The sequence below is a fragment of the Malaclemys terrapin genome, chromosome 4 (assembly GCF_027887155.1).
Source record: "Malaclemys terrapin pileata isolate rMalTer1 chromosome 4, rMalTer1.hap1, whole genome shotgun sequence".
NCBI lineage: Eukaryota > Metazoa > Chordata > Testudines > Emydidae > Malaclemys > Malaclemys terrapin.
Window position 1 is genome coordinate 6063013 of NC_071508.1, and position 13909 is coordinate 6076921.

The window sequence follows — 13909 nt, forward strand, 5'->3', positions numbered from 1 at the left end:
GAGCTCTGGCACCTCGCTCGGGATCTGTGATTCGCAGGGTGGCCCTGTGACTATTTTGGTGCCTAAAAGCTAGTGAGGCTGAGCGTTCAGTGCCTAAGTCCCTTAGGCCTCCTCCTCACTGCTACAAAAGGCGATCTTTGTTTTGTTTAACGCGGGGGAGCTAATCTGAGCTAAAACCACAGTGAGGACAAGGCACTTGGGTTTTTGCAGTGAGGAAAAGGCCTGAGAAAATGTCTTTGGAATAGATGGTGGGGGTGGGGAGCACGCACCCATATGGGTGTGTGCCAAAGGAGAGAAGTGCAAATTTTGTTTTGAAAATTGGATCAATGTGTGTAACCGTGTCAAAAGGGGAGGGTAGGGTGGGTGTAAAAAGCAACGGTGGATTTTCCTGCCCAACCGCTTGTGTTTAAAAGTTATTCATGAGTATTTCAAATACTGTTTACAACGCTTCCCGCTAGTTACAGTGTTTGGCGTACATTAGAAACTGTCCAGCCGGCGGTAAACAAAACACTAATCTACAATGGAGAGGGACAAAAAGGGGACAAAGCCCTTCCGTCAGGGTTTTACATAGAGCAGCCGTGCACACTGCTTCTCCGGCTTACAGAAATACTGGTCTTTATTTGTGTCCACATTTAAACGGGAGATTTCATCACGGTAGCAAAGGGGGCGGCAGTGGCCCCAACCATCACAACAGGCCACTCCCGGCCCAGGAGATGGGGAACGGGGAGAGGTAGTGGATGGTGAGGGCCTCTAAAAAAGCTGTAGCCCAAGAAAGCTTATGCTCAAATAAATTTGTTAGTCTCTACCGAGTACTCCTGTTCTTCTTTTCTAAAAGAGCTGCTAGCCATCAGTCATAGCTACCGGTAGGACGTTGTGCCGGTAGCAGTTTCTAACATTACAGCCCCAGCCAGGACCTTGCCCCGTGGACTGTCTTATCCTTGGGTCTGTGACCCACATCTTCCCCATCCCGCAACATGGATTGCGCTGCACCCCTGGCCCTTCTGCCTCCACTGGCATAGGCTGGGTTCAGTGCCCCCACAACCAGGTCAGACTGGGCTCGGGTCTCCCACCCACCCTTGCCCCACTCTGGGTCACGCCGGGCTCTGTGGCCACCCCTCCTCCCATCAGTTGATGCTGGACTCACTGCCTTGCCCCCCCGGCTCCTCTCCGCATCAGGTGATGCTCCGCTCGCTGTCTTGTTTCCCCGGCCCCATCACTCCCCCTTCTCTGGGTCACGTTGGGCTCTGTGCCCCTGGCCACTCCCCCTTCTCTGAGGGCGGGAAGGGGCAAGGTACATTAGATTTATTTCCTGGACCGGTTTAGTCCCTGGATGGCAATTCTGCCGTTATCTTGCATAATTTCATACTTCACCCATGCACAGAACCAGCCCTCTGCCAGCGCCCATCTGTCACAAAGAGGGATGGTTCTGTAATATTCTTATGATGCTGATGTGTGCCTCAGTTTCCTCCCATGCCTTGCATGGCTACCCAGTGTGTGTGTGTGTAGGGGGTGTGTTTTGATCTGCTCTCAGGCGGACAGGTGTCACCTCCCTGTCTGGGCCATTACAGAACAGCTGACCCTGACCCAAATTCACGGAGGGGCCAGCCAGCCAAAGAGGCCCCAAGGCCTGAGAAATCCACATCAAGGCCAGCTGGGAGGTGGGAACCGAGCTGGGGAACACAGGGGAAAAGGTGTCAGGGGCTGAGGAGAAGGGCAGGACCCCTCTGGGGGTGGGGGCTCAAAGGGGGCGGGGACTCCTGTGGTTTCACCTCAGCTTCTCTGGAGGAAGAGAACTGATCCCCCAGCCCCATGGGGCAGCCTTTTGTTCCCACATACTGAGTTCAGGGACTCCCCTCCCCCATCCGTGTGTGTGTGTGTGTGTGTGTGTGTGTGTGTGTGTGTGTGTGTGAGAGAGATGTCTTCATAGCCCATCAGGCCGTGTGCGGGGGGGGGGGTCCCCCTCCTTACTGGCTGTAATTACCTTGGTCATTCCCCCAGGCTGCCTTCCTGGTATTAGTTTCCACACCCTGGGAGGTGACCTGATTTCTTGCAGATACTGCGGGGAGGGATGCCCCTCCCTGGCAGCCACCCCACATGCATTGCAGCTAATGCAGGCAGGGCTATTGGGGGTGGGGGTCTGAATCACCCCTTCTGCTCCCAAAGCAAACAGATGGCATGTCTGACACAAACCCTACACCCCACATGCAGCCCCGCAGAGCTGGAGGGAGCTCTATGCTGCACGCAGAGTGACTGCTTTTCCCCAGGAGCCTTCCCCCACACTTCACAGCCAGGGCGCATCTGATGGGGTAGGGGGAGGGCTGGGGGGGCAGGTAGGGGTTGGGGGGCAGGGTGGGGGTTGAGAGAGATGGAATGGGTTGGGAGGCCTGTGGGGGGCCTGGGTGGGGGTTGTGTAAAGGCTGGGGGGATGGAAGGGGTTGGGTGTGGCCCGTAAGGGGGCAGGTGAGGGTTGGGTTAGCTGGAGGTAGTTGGGGGGGCTGGGTGAGAGCATGGTGGCTGGCAGGGGGTTGGAGGAGGGCCGGGGGGAGGGTATGCAGGCCACAGGAAAGGGAGTGGGGGAGGCTCTGTGGGGATGGTGGATGAGTGGGGTTGTGTGGGGGAGCTGGTCCAAGGACTAGGGGGGCTGCAGGGCTGTACTGGGGGGAGGGAAGATCTGGTGGGAGCTCAAGGGATCTGTGTTGGGGGAGGCACTGGCAGGAGCTGAGGGAGGGAGCAGGCTGTGGAGAGCTGTGGGGGGAGAGTTGTGTGTGTGATGGGGGGGCTATAGGGGGATTTGGGAACAGAGGTGTGGGGGGGTGCAAGCTGGGGGCAGAGCTAAACTGGCTGGGAGAGCTGTGGGGGAGTATGGGAGCAGGCCGTGGGCAGGGAGCGGCTGCGGGGCACTGTTGGCAGAGAGTGGCTGTGGGGGGAATGGGGTGTGAGCAGGGAGTGGCTGCGGGGGGCTGTAGGCAGGGAGTGGCTGTAGGGGCAGTGGGGTGTGGGCAGGGAGTGACTGCGGGGGGCTGTAGGCAGGGAATGGCTGTAGGGGCAGTGGGGTGTGGGCAGGGAGTGGCTGCGGGGGGCTGTAGGCAGGGAGTGGCTGTAGGGGCAGTGGGGTGTGGGCAGGGAGTGGCTGCGGGGGGCTGTAGGCAGGGAATGGCTGTAGGGGCAGTGGGGTGTGGGCAGAGAGCGGCTGTGGGGTGAGTGGGGTGTGGGCAAGGAGTGGCTGCGGGGGGCTGTAGGCAGGGAGCGGCTGTGGGGGCAGTGGGGTGTGGACAGGGAGTGGCTGTAGGGGCAGTGGGGTGTGGGCAGGGAGTGGCTGCGGGGGGCTGTAGGCAGGGAGTGGCTGTAGGGGCAGTGAGTGTGGGCAAGGAGCAGCTGGGGGGGCTGTAGGCAGGGAGTGGCTGTGGTGGCAGTGGGGTGTGGGCAGGGAGCGGCTGTGGGGGCACTGGGGTGTGGGCAGGGAGCAGCTGGGGGGCTGTAGGCAGGGAGCGGCTGTGTGGGCAGTGGGGTGTGGACAGGGAGCAGCTGGGGGGGGCTGTAGGCAGAGAGCGGCTGTGGGGGGAGCAGGATGTAGGCAGGGAGCGGCTGTGAGGGGAGTGGGGTGTGGGCAGGCGGGAGCGGCTGGGGGGCTGGCGGGGGGAGCTGGGCCGGTGCCCACTGTCTCGGATTTCACGGTGCTGGGCAGGTGGCATCCAGTTACGGATGCACGAGGAAGCTGGCTGGGACTGCACGGGTCTCACAACCCGACCCGCAGCCCGGGACCCCCCCTCCCTGCAGCCAGCCTCACAGCCACTACCCCCTCAACCATCTCTCAACAGACAGCCTCCCACCTCCTCAACCCCCACAGACAGCCTCCCACCCTACCCCTCCGAACCCTACCCCCTCCGCTGCCCTCCCGCCAACCAGCACTCCTGCCCCGTGCCCCACAGCACCCCCTGCTGGGAGAGGCTGAAGTAGCTGGGAGCTCCCCCCCACAACCTGTGCCCCTGCCCCAGTCCTTACAGCGCCCCCTGCTGGGAGAGGCCAGGTGCTGTAGCCAGGATGCCCCACTCTCACCATCCCCTTGGCAGCCCCAGGCACTCTCCGGTTTCGGGCCGCACGGGTAGTTTTACCTGGCGGAGAAGGGGCCGGGTTGCGTGTCTGACCCCTCAGATCCGATTTCCCCCTCCACCCCCCTGCAATCTCACTCCCGGCAATGAGGGAACCTGATTCGGAGAGGCGGCAGGAAGGGGACCCGGGCAAGGGGGGCGGGGGTGGACAGAGCTGCCAGCTGGAGCCTGCCCTTCTGGGAGCCTGCATTGGAGTCGCAGAGAGAAGGGAGCCAGGAGCTGCCCAGCACGGCCAGAGGGAGGGTGCCAGGGTGTGTGGCAGGCTGAGGGAAGGACGGAGGGAGCAAAGGAGTGTGGCAGGGGGAGAAGGGAGGAAGCCTAGGAGGGAGGGAGGGAAGGCCTGTGTCAGGAAGAGGGAGCCCAGTGGTGGGAGAAGGAAGGAGGAAGAGGAGGGAAGGAGGTAGCGTGGCAGTGGTGGGAGGAAGAAGAGGGCAGGAGGGAGAGTGGCAGTGGTGGGAGGAAGAAGTGGGAAGGAGGTAGCGCGGCAGTGGTGGGAGGAAGAAGAGGGCAGGAGGGAGAGTGGCAGTGGTGGGAGGAGAAGGAAGAGGAGGGAGTGTGGCAGTGGCAGGGGGAGGAGGAAGAGGAGAAAAGGAGGGAGCACAGTGGGAAGAGGCGGGAGGAAGAAGAGCAGGAGAAGGGAGCTCAGCGTCCCTGGCATGTTCCTTTTCCTCCGTGAGTCGCAGCGCCTGAGCGGCGAGATGCCCGAGCCCCGGATCTCCCACCCGGTCCCCCGGAGCAGCTCCCGCCAGCGGCCAGCCAGCAGGCAGGGCTCGCGCAGGAGGGGTGGCCGCAGCCGGCGGAAGGAGGAGCCGCCTGGCCCCGCAGAGCACACAGGGAGGGGGGCCATGCCCGGCTGGGACCCGCACGGAGCCTGCAGCCCGGAGGAGGAGGCGGCGGAGGGCAAGGCCAGCTTGGCCCCTGCAGAGGGGCCCCAGGGTGCCGAGGACCTGGTGCCCATGCTCAGCTCCATCTTTGGGCAGGTGACTGGGCGGGGAAAGATTGGGGAGCAGGGTGGCAGCGGGGATGGGGCGGGATTGGGGGCAGTGGGAAAGATGGGGTGGCAGGGAGGGAGCTGGGGCAATGGGGGAGGGATGGTGGGGTCAGGGTGAGAGACACCAGGGGAGGGGCTGCCTGGCACAGGGGTGGGGGTCCCTGGGGTGATATCCCAGAAATGCCCCTAGCCAGTTGCCCAGGCCAGGCCCCGCCCTGGTGGAGTTACCCTGAGCCAGGCAGGTAGGGTCAGGCTCCCCCGTGGGGCCTCCTGCGGGCAGCATGGTCAGGCTGTGGCGCTGCGGGGGTAAGGTCCGAGAGCTTGCTGGAGAGGCGGGGTGGACTGGGCAGTGGGGTGGGGTAGGCCAAGGCTGGGCGATGCTCCCTGGCCCTGCTGGTGGGGAGAGCCAGGCCGGGCTGGGCGATGCTCCCTGGCCCTGCCGGTGGGGAGAGCTGGGCCGGGCTGGGCTGGGCTCTCAGAGTTGGGGGTTGTCTCTCCGCCAATCCCTATGGTGCCGCCTTGGGGGGCTCTGGGCCCCAGCACCTGCACAGGTGCCTTGCGATGCCCCAGGCTTAGCCCTGACTTCCCCTCAGCGCAGCAGCCGCACAGAACCGGGCCACGCTGCAGGCTGGAGCAGCAGCAGCTGGGCGGTATGGTGAGACCCGCCAGCACCGTCATGGATCAGAAGGCTCTGGGCTGTGACCCAGCTCCACAGGGGCAGGCCCACGGCCTCCACTGGGTCTGTGCAGGCACCAGTCACCCCGTCTCTCTCCGTGGCTCCCTGCAGCGAATGCAGCCGAGCCGGACGCCTGCCAGAGGCTTGCTTGGACCAGGTCCCTGCTGGCGCCATGCCCCAGTGAGCATTTGCAGAGACACCGGCAGCCTCAGATAGAAGCTGTTGCTAAACGCAAGGCAGGGCCAGCCCCACCGCAGCCCCTGGGCAGAGCCCCTGCTACAGGAGCGGGAGAGTGGCCCCTGCCCTGCCCGTGGCATTCACACTGGGGCTTCAGCAGCAGGGAAGGAGAAGCAGCCCCATGTATGGGGGTGCTCAGCCCGCAGCCCACCGCCTTGCTGCTCCCTCCCTCCCCGTGCTGCATGGACACATGGTGAGTGCCGCCAGGGGGAGCCGCTGCCTTCTCACTGCTGGGCATCGCCCAGAGGCGGCCGGAAGCCCTGCCCACCCCCCGTGCCCTGTGGGGCAGTCTGTGGCGGCCCCGCTGGATGGGTCCCCTCAGAATATTTAGCTGTTGCTAAATGGAAGGCAGAAATTGGAAGGGGGGGCATGACTCTGTGTGCCCCCCCACATGTCGCCTCTGGTGTCCGTCCTGTCCCCCCCCGGTGCAATCACAAGGGATGGTGTACAGGGCTCGGGGCGGCACCGCCCGCCGCTGGGAGATATTTGTAAATCCCTGGTGATTGTCATTGGAGATTAGGGCTGCATGCCAGCTGGGGGAGCAGTGCCCCTTTGGCAGGTGCCCAAGTGGCAGCAGGCCGGCCAGCTGGCCTTGGGGGAGCAAGAGGGGCCGTGAGCCCCTTGGGTGTCAGGTGGTGGGGAGCAGGGCCATGTGGGGACCAGCTGGGGCTGTCCCTGTGCCCGGAGCGGCGTGACTGAGAGGGGAGTAATCCCGGGATTATGTGTGTGTGGGAGAGAGCCCCCCCGCGCCCTGCATATCCAGAGATATTCAATAAAAACCTCAAATCCCCACGCAGCCACCGGCCCCTGTTACTATAAAAAACCCCGCCCCGGCCAGAGCGCCAGGCACAGCGCCAGGGCCGGGGCCAGCGCCAGGCCCGCACAGGCATGCTCTCTGGCACGGGGGGGCCCGCAAGCCATGGGCAACTGCACCAAGACCCCTGAGAGGAAGGTCTCCAAGGTAAGACCAGGATGGAGCGGGGCGGGCAGGTGCACACGGGCACTGATCCCTCTCTCCATTCCCCTGTCTGTGTCAGCACCTGGAGCCTGTGGCTCACCCCTGCCTGCCCTGCCCTTCACCACCCCCACGCCCAGGTTCCTCGTCCTTCTGGGCATCCACACGGCCCACCCTGCTCGTGCCGGAGACACCTCCACCCCAGGGCCAAGGGCACCAGGTGGCAGCATCTACGAAGGGCTCTTGTCCTGCCCCACTCCCCTTGTGCCAGTCGGCTCCTCCTGCGTGTTGGGCCCTGACTGGATCTTTGCTGCAGGGAGCAGGGGGTCCTGGGTCCCTGATGTTCATTGACCCCTCAGTGGGGCCTGTTGGTGCCAGCTGGGTGTGATGGGGATGGGGGCCCGGCCCTGTGCGATGCACAGCCTGGGGTTGCCCTGAGTGGTTTGCTTAGGGGGCAGTGAGCGATCCCAGTGGGAATGGGGCAGGGAGATGCCAGACTCCATGCCCACCTGCGGGCCTCTGCCCCATACCTGCCCATGGGCGATGGTCTCCCCATACCCCCTTAAAGCCCAGTCCCTAAAACACCCCACACTCCTGCTGCCAGGTCCCTGTTCCATGCTCACTATGCCCCCCCCTTTGCCCATGGGCTCCTGTCCCACTTGTGCCCACAGGGCCCCACTTCACTCCCACCTCCAGGCCCCGCCTTATGCCTGCCTGCTGATAGGCCCCTGACATCCCGCCAACAGGCCCATCCCCCCAAGACTGCCTGTGCATGGTCCCCCCACCAAGACCAGCCCCCACGGGGCCCCGTACACACACACACACCAGTGCCAGTGTACCAGGCCCCCAGTGGCAGTGGGGTACCACGTGTACATTCCCCCTCAAGCTCTGCCGTCTCAGCAGCTGAGGATGGGATTGTGGGTCTTTGGGTTTGTGTAACCACCTGTGTGATCGGGGGCTGCAGTGTCGGCGGGTTTGTGTCGTGCACATGGGGGCAGGGGATGTGAGAGTGGCGGGGGGTGGGGTGGGGGGCAGCAAGGTCTGTGCCGTGGGTGTGTGGTGTCAGTGCTGGCCTATGGGGAGTAAGGGGACGTATGGGGGTGTCAGCAGGGCTCATGGATTTGGATGCCATGCAGGTGTGTGGTTGCCAGGCGAATGTGTTAGTGCCATGCGGGTGTGTGGCTGCCAGGCAGGTGTGTTGGTGCCATGTGGGTGTGCCAGTGCAGGGAGCGGGGCACTGGTGGCTGAGGCATATGGGAGCCTCGCTTGGACCCGTCCATGTTCCTCTGTCTGTCTGAATCCCCCCCTCTCCTGTGTGTGACTTGTCAATACAGTCCACCCCAGATCTGGGTCCCAAGTGCCTGCCGGGCTGGGGAGGCGCGGGCCCCGCTCGCTGCTAACTGCCCGCTCTGCCGTAGGACGGCAAGCAGCGCTCAGGCGCCCCAGGCTCCCCGGCCTCTGGCAGGCACGACCCCGACGACCCGGACGCCACCGCGCAGACCCCGCCACTGCAGAGCTACTCGGTGCTGCATGGGCTGGTGGGGCCGGCCTGCATCTTCCTGCGCCAGAGCATCGCCATCACCCAGCTCGTACGTACCCGCACCCCTCCCACGCCCACTGCCCCACGCCCACCTCCACCTGGCCCCCTCCCTGTGCCCACCTCCCATGCCCACCACCTACGCCTACCTCCACACGGCCACCTCCCCACACCCTCCGCCTGCACCCACCTCCCCACAGCCACCGCCCGGCGCCCACTTCTACACGGACACTGCCCCATGCCCACCTCCACACGGCCCCCTCCCTGCGCCCACCTCCCACACCTCCATCTTCCTGCACCAGAGCATCACCATCACCCAGCTCGTACGTACCCGTACCCCTCCCACGCCCACTGGCCCACGCCCACCTCCACCTGGCCCCCTCCCTGTGCCCACCTCCCATGCCCACCACCTACGCCTACCTCCACACGGCCACCTCCCCACACCCTCCGCCTGCACCCACCTCCCCACAACCACCGCCTGGCGCCCACTTCTACACGGACACTGCCCCATGCCCACCTCCACATGGCCCCCTCCCTGCGCCCACCTCCCACACCTCCATCTTCCTGCACCAGAGCATCGCCATCACCCAGCTCGTACGTACCTACACCCCTCCCACGCCCACTGCCCCATGCCCACCTCCACCTGGCCCCCTCCCTGCGCCCATCTCCACACGGCCACTTCCCCACACCCACCACCTGGCGCCCACTTCTACACTGCCACTGCACCGCGCCCACTTGCTTCTGCCCACCGCTCCATGCCCACCTCCCCACGGCCACCACCCAGCACCCACTTCCATACAGTCACCATCCATTGCCCACCTCCCACGCCCACCCCACCACAGCACCCTCCTCCCACACCTCCATCTTCCTGAACCAGAGCATCACCATCACCCAGCTTGTACGTACCCCGTGCCCCCTCCCACACCCACTCTGCCCCTCGCCCACTTCTACCTGGACACTGCCCCGCGCCCACCTTCCTCTGCCCACCTCCACATGGCCTCCTCCCCACACCCACCACCTGCACCCACCTCCCCACGCCCACCTGCTCACAGCCACCGCCCTGTGCCCATCTCCCATGGCTTAACTCTGACCCTGGGCCTGCAGGCCCCAGCCACTCTGTCTCTCTCCATAGCACCTGCAGGGAATGCAGCTGAGCCAGCGCTTTGCAGGGTGCAGCGACCCCCAGAAGCCTTGGCCACCTGGCTTAGAGGCCTTAGGTTGGCACAGGGAGCCAAAGTGGCCAGGCTGAACCCTGGCTGCACATGCCAGAGCCTCCTTGAGCCATGCTGCTGGAGAAGCCAGCCTGGCCCCTTCTTCCTGCCACAGGGGATCCCCTGGTCTCTGCAGGGTCTGCCGTTCCCCCCAGACAGTCCCAGTGGCTCTGTCGCAAATCCCCGGCCTGAGCTCCCATGGCCAGGGAGCGAACAAGTGATGCCAAGGGGCGGGGACAGAATCCTACGGATAGTTTATCCCACATTCCTCACAGCTTGAACCTGCCCCTCTGTACCGCGCCTTGCTCCCACACCTCCTCCCCGTCGCCCAGCTCAAAGGTATGTATGCTCACCCTTGCCGGTTCCTCCCCCCACGTCCCCCTCCACCGGCCGGTCCAACCCACGCCCCCACTCTCCATCCAGCACTTGCCCTGCAGCGCCCCATGCCAGCCCTGCCCACGGAGCTGCCAGCACCTGCGTCGTGCAGCCACGGAGAGGCCACCCAGGGCACCCATGACGTGGACCCAGGGTCTAGCAGAGGGGTCCCAGATGCTGAGCTCAGGGGAGCCCTCGGGCAGGCTGAGCCAGGACCTGGCTGGGGGAAGGATCCGCAGCAGCCGCTACCCTCTGACCGCTCCCAATTCTCCTTCCTCCCCAGGACCGAGAGCTGCGGCCGGAGGAGATTGAAGGTAAAGGAGGGAGCGGGACCATGGGACGGGGCCAGCCTGCCCTGCTGGGGATCCACCCCCAGCCACCTCCGAGTGCTGCACCCACCCACCACGCCCAGGGACATGGGGCTGTGCCCCTCTAGGCAGTGCTGGCTCCGATCCAGCCCCAGGGCAGGCGACTGGCTGGCTCAGGGGGGACGGGGACTGGAGCACGGGGCCTTTCCCCTCTTGGGGTCTCCTTCAACTATCCTGCCCCCGTGGAGCACTGTGGGATATGTAACAAGTTTGGTGGGTCTCAACCCAGATTCCTGTGGACCCATGTCCCTGTCCGTGGCTGGTGCATGGGGCACCCTCGTTGAGGGGCAGGCTATGGTGTCGGGGTGCCCTGTGGTGCCCAGCACCCCACACAGTCACGGCGTCTCCCCTGCCCAGAGCTGAAGGAAGCCTTCCGAGAATTCGACAAGGACCGTGACGGGTACATCAGCTACAAGGACCTGGGCGAGTGCATGCGCACCATGGGCTACATGCCCACCGAGATGGAACTCATCGAGCTGTCGCAGCAGATCAGTACGTGCCCATGCCCGCCCGCTGGGGGAGGCACAGTGCCCCTGCCAGGGAGCTCCCTGCTGGGCATGGCCCAGCCCCTGCAAAGCTGCAGACCCCTCACCCTTGGCACAAACCCCATCAGGTCCCCTTCCACCCACACCCGCCCACCACCCTGCGCCCACCTCCACACGCCCACCGCCCTGTGGCCCTTGGGTCCCTCGTCGCCCCAGGTCACAGATCCCATCAGCCCCCCATAACCCTGGGGCACAGACCCTATCAGACCCCCTTCTTGCAAGTCACAGACCCCATCGAGTCTCCCATCACCCCAGGTCACAGATCCCGTTAGCTTCCCCACTCACCATAGTCCCAGGTCACAGACCCCGTCAGCCCCCAGGTCACAGATCCCGTTAGCTTCCCCATCGCCGCAGGTCACAGATCCCATCAGCCCCTGCACAGTATAGCCCTGGGTCACAGACCCCATCAGGCCCCCTTCCTGCAGGTCACAGACCTCGTGAGGTCGCCCCCTCACACACACCCCATCGGTTGCCCCAGGACAGAGACCCCATCAGACCTCCCTCCCATGGATCACAAACCCCACAGGCCTTCCCTCCCATGGGATACAGACTCCGTCAGGCACCTCTCCTCCAGGACATGGTCCCTCAACACCCCTGCCTCCCATGGGGCAGAGTCCCCCGCCAGGACCCCACACTAGGCACAGTTCCCATCCCTCCTCATCCTGCGTAACAGCGTTCATGTCTCACAGCTGGGGGGAAGGTGGATTTTGATGACTTTGTGGAGCTGATGGGCCCCAAGATGCTGGCAGAGACGGCCGACATGATTGGGGTGAAGGAGCTACGGGACGCCTTCCGTGAGGTGAGAGCCCGGCGTGGCCCCATGCGTCCCACACACTCTGTGTGGTCCAGCCATGGGCTTCCGGTGGCGCCCAGTTGTGTACCCACAATGGCACCACCCCATTGATGCCACAGCCTATAGGGCAGAGCAGGGAACAGACACAAGGCAGCTGAACTGGCTCCCGGCAAAGGGAGGGAGTTGGGCAGTCGGGCCAGGCATGAGGAGGGGAGCCGGGGCAAGGGGTGGGTGGCTGAGGTAACGGGGTTAGGCGGTTGGGGCAGGGCAGGGGGCAGGTCTGGGAGTGTGACAGGGAGTAGGGGGGCAGTGGGCCTAGGAGGGCGGTGTGGGGGGTGGCTCATGTGAGTGGGTAGGCCTATGGATGCGGGGGAGGTATTGGGGGTGGGTGGGCAGGGCAATGCCAGGGACAGGCAGGGCCAGATGCGGCCAGGGCTGTCTTGAGGGTGCAGCAGGGCGGGTTGGGCCCAGGTGTGGGCAGAGGTGCCCTGGGGCAGCCCAGGGACAAGGGGGATCTGCGCCCAGCCCAGCTATCTGCCTAGCGTTCTCCCTGCAGTTCGACACCAATGGGGACGGGCGGATCAGCACAGCCGAGCTGCGCGAGGCCATGCGCAAGCTGTTGGGTCAGCAACTCAACTACCGCGAGGTGGACGAAATCCTCAAGGACGTGGATCTCAATGGGGACGGCCTGGTGGATTTCGAAGGTACTGTGTGGGCAAGGCAGTGAGCTCTAATGGTTAGAGCTGGGGGGGCTGGGAACCAGGACTCCTGGCTTCCATCCCCAGCTCTGGGATGAGAGTAGGGTCTGGTGGGTTAGAGCAGCGGAGGCTGGGAGCCAGGACTCCTGGGTTCCATCCCCAGCTCTGGGAAGGGAAGGGGGCCTAATGGGTTGGGGGAGGTACCAGGATTTCTGGGTTCTTTGTCTTCACTGCCCTAACAGTGTCCTTGGGTTGCTCTGGCAGAGTTTGTGCGAATGATGTCACGCTGAGGCAACAAGTGCCAGTGCAGGGTACAGGGTGCGGGACAAGAGCCCTGTTGTGCCTTACGGAGAGGAGGGGGCTGCAGAGAGCTGGCTCCAGCGGCAGCTTGGAGGGTCCGGACACCAGAGCAGCACAACGCGCAAGCACTGAGCAAGGACCTCACCTCTCCAGTGCCGGCCCTGCCACAATGCACCCCGATCCCCCATGCCGGCCCCGCTGCTGAGCTCTGCCTGCACCCCAGTCTGCTCATCCTGCATCCCAACCCCACACTGGCCCCTGGTCCACTCTGCCCACACCCCCAGATGGCTCCGCCCGCACCTCAGTCCATGCCATCCCTTGCTCCTGAGATTGGCCTGCACCTCCAAGCCCTGGAGCAGGCCAGTGCCTGGAACACGGACTCAGCCAGGCATATACCTTATATCAAAGTGCTGCTCCCTGGCTCCAACAATGCTGCCCCTCTCATCTCATCCCTGCTCCTGATCCCATCCTTTACTCTGCCCCACCACCCTGACCTTGCCCCTGATGCTGCCCCTAACAGCCCCCACACACACCAAGCCCCCCCCCCCAAACACTGCAATCCAACCCAGGTAACACTGTTCCCAACACCCCAAACCTGTCCCCGACCTAGGGCTGTCCCTGGCATGACACCCCGGCAATCTGCATTCACCCTAATGCTGTCCCCCTGACCTTGCCTTCCACACCCTGGCCCCACTCCCCAACCCAAATGCTGCCCCCTGCACCTGTCCAATTCTCCAGACAGGTTCCCAGTAGGTTTAGAGTGTGTTTCCCCATGACTCTGCCCAGCCTGTGCCCCTTGCTTGTCCCCCAAGGTGTTCTGTTTGTGAGCCCAATAGATGATCTAATAAAGAGTTGTTCTTCTTCACACCTGAGTAGGGAGAGTGCAGAGGGGGCACGGGGGGGGGGGGCGAGGAGGGCAGCCCTTCCCAAGCTCTCACCATCACCACCCCCCTAGGTGCTGCTGCCAACTCTGGTGCGAGTGGGGTCTGGGCTACATGGGGGGGGGGGCAGCTAGGATCAGACATGGGGTGGGATCTAGGTTTTGGGAGGGTCAGAAATTGGGGGGGGCAGGATCAGTGCTAGGCCCCAGCTTTTAAACAGTCCATTGGAGGAG

At 64.1% G+C, this 13909-nt stretch overlaps 1 protein-coding gene across 3 annotated transcripts; it reads left to right on the plus strand.

The window, feature by feature from the left end:
• The first annotated feature begins 4785 nt into the window (after positions 1-4785).
• Positions 4786-13638, plus strand: LOC128836716 (calcium-binding protein 2-like). 3 transcript variants are annotated; one of them, XM_054027250.1, is made up of 7 exons: positions 4786-5089; positions 8387-8557; positions 10375-10405; positions 10817-10951; positions 11694-11803; positions 12354-12501; positions 12760-12875. In XM_054027250.1, the coding sequence occupies exons 1-7, from the start codon at positions 4808-4810 to the stop codon at positions 12783-12785; spliced, it is 903 nt and encodes a 300-aa protein (XP_053883225.1). In that variant the 5' UTR covers positions 4786-4807; the 3' UTR covers positions 12786-12875. The 3 variants fall into 3 exon arrangements, with proteins under 3 accessions (XP_053883225.1, XP_053883226.1, XP_053883224.1); XM_054027249.1 differs by lacking the exon at positions 4786-5089 and adding an exon at positions 6103-6206 and having other exon boundaries at positions 12762-13638; XM_054027251.1 differs by lacking the exon at positions 8387-8557.
• The last annotated feature ends 271 nt before the right edge of the window (positions 13639-13909 follow it).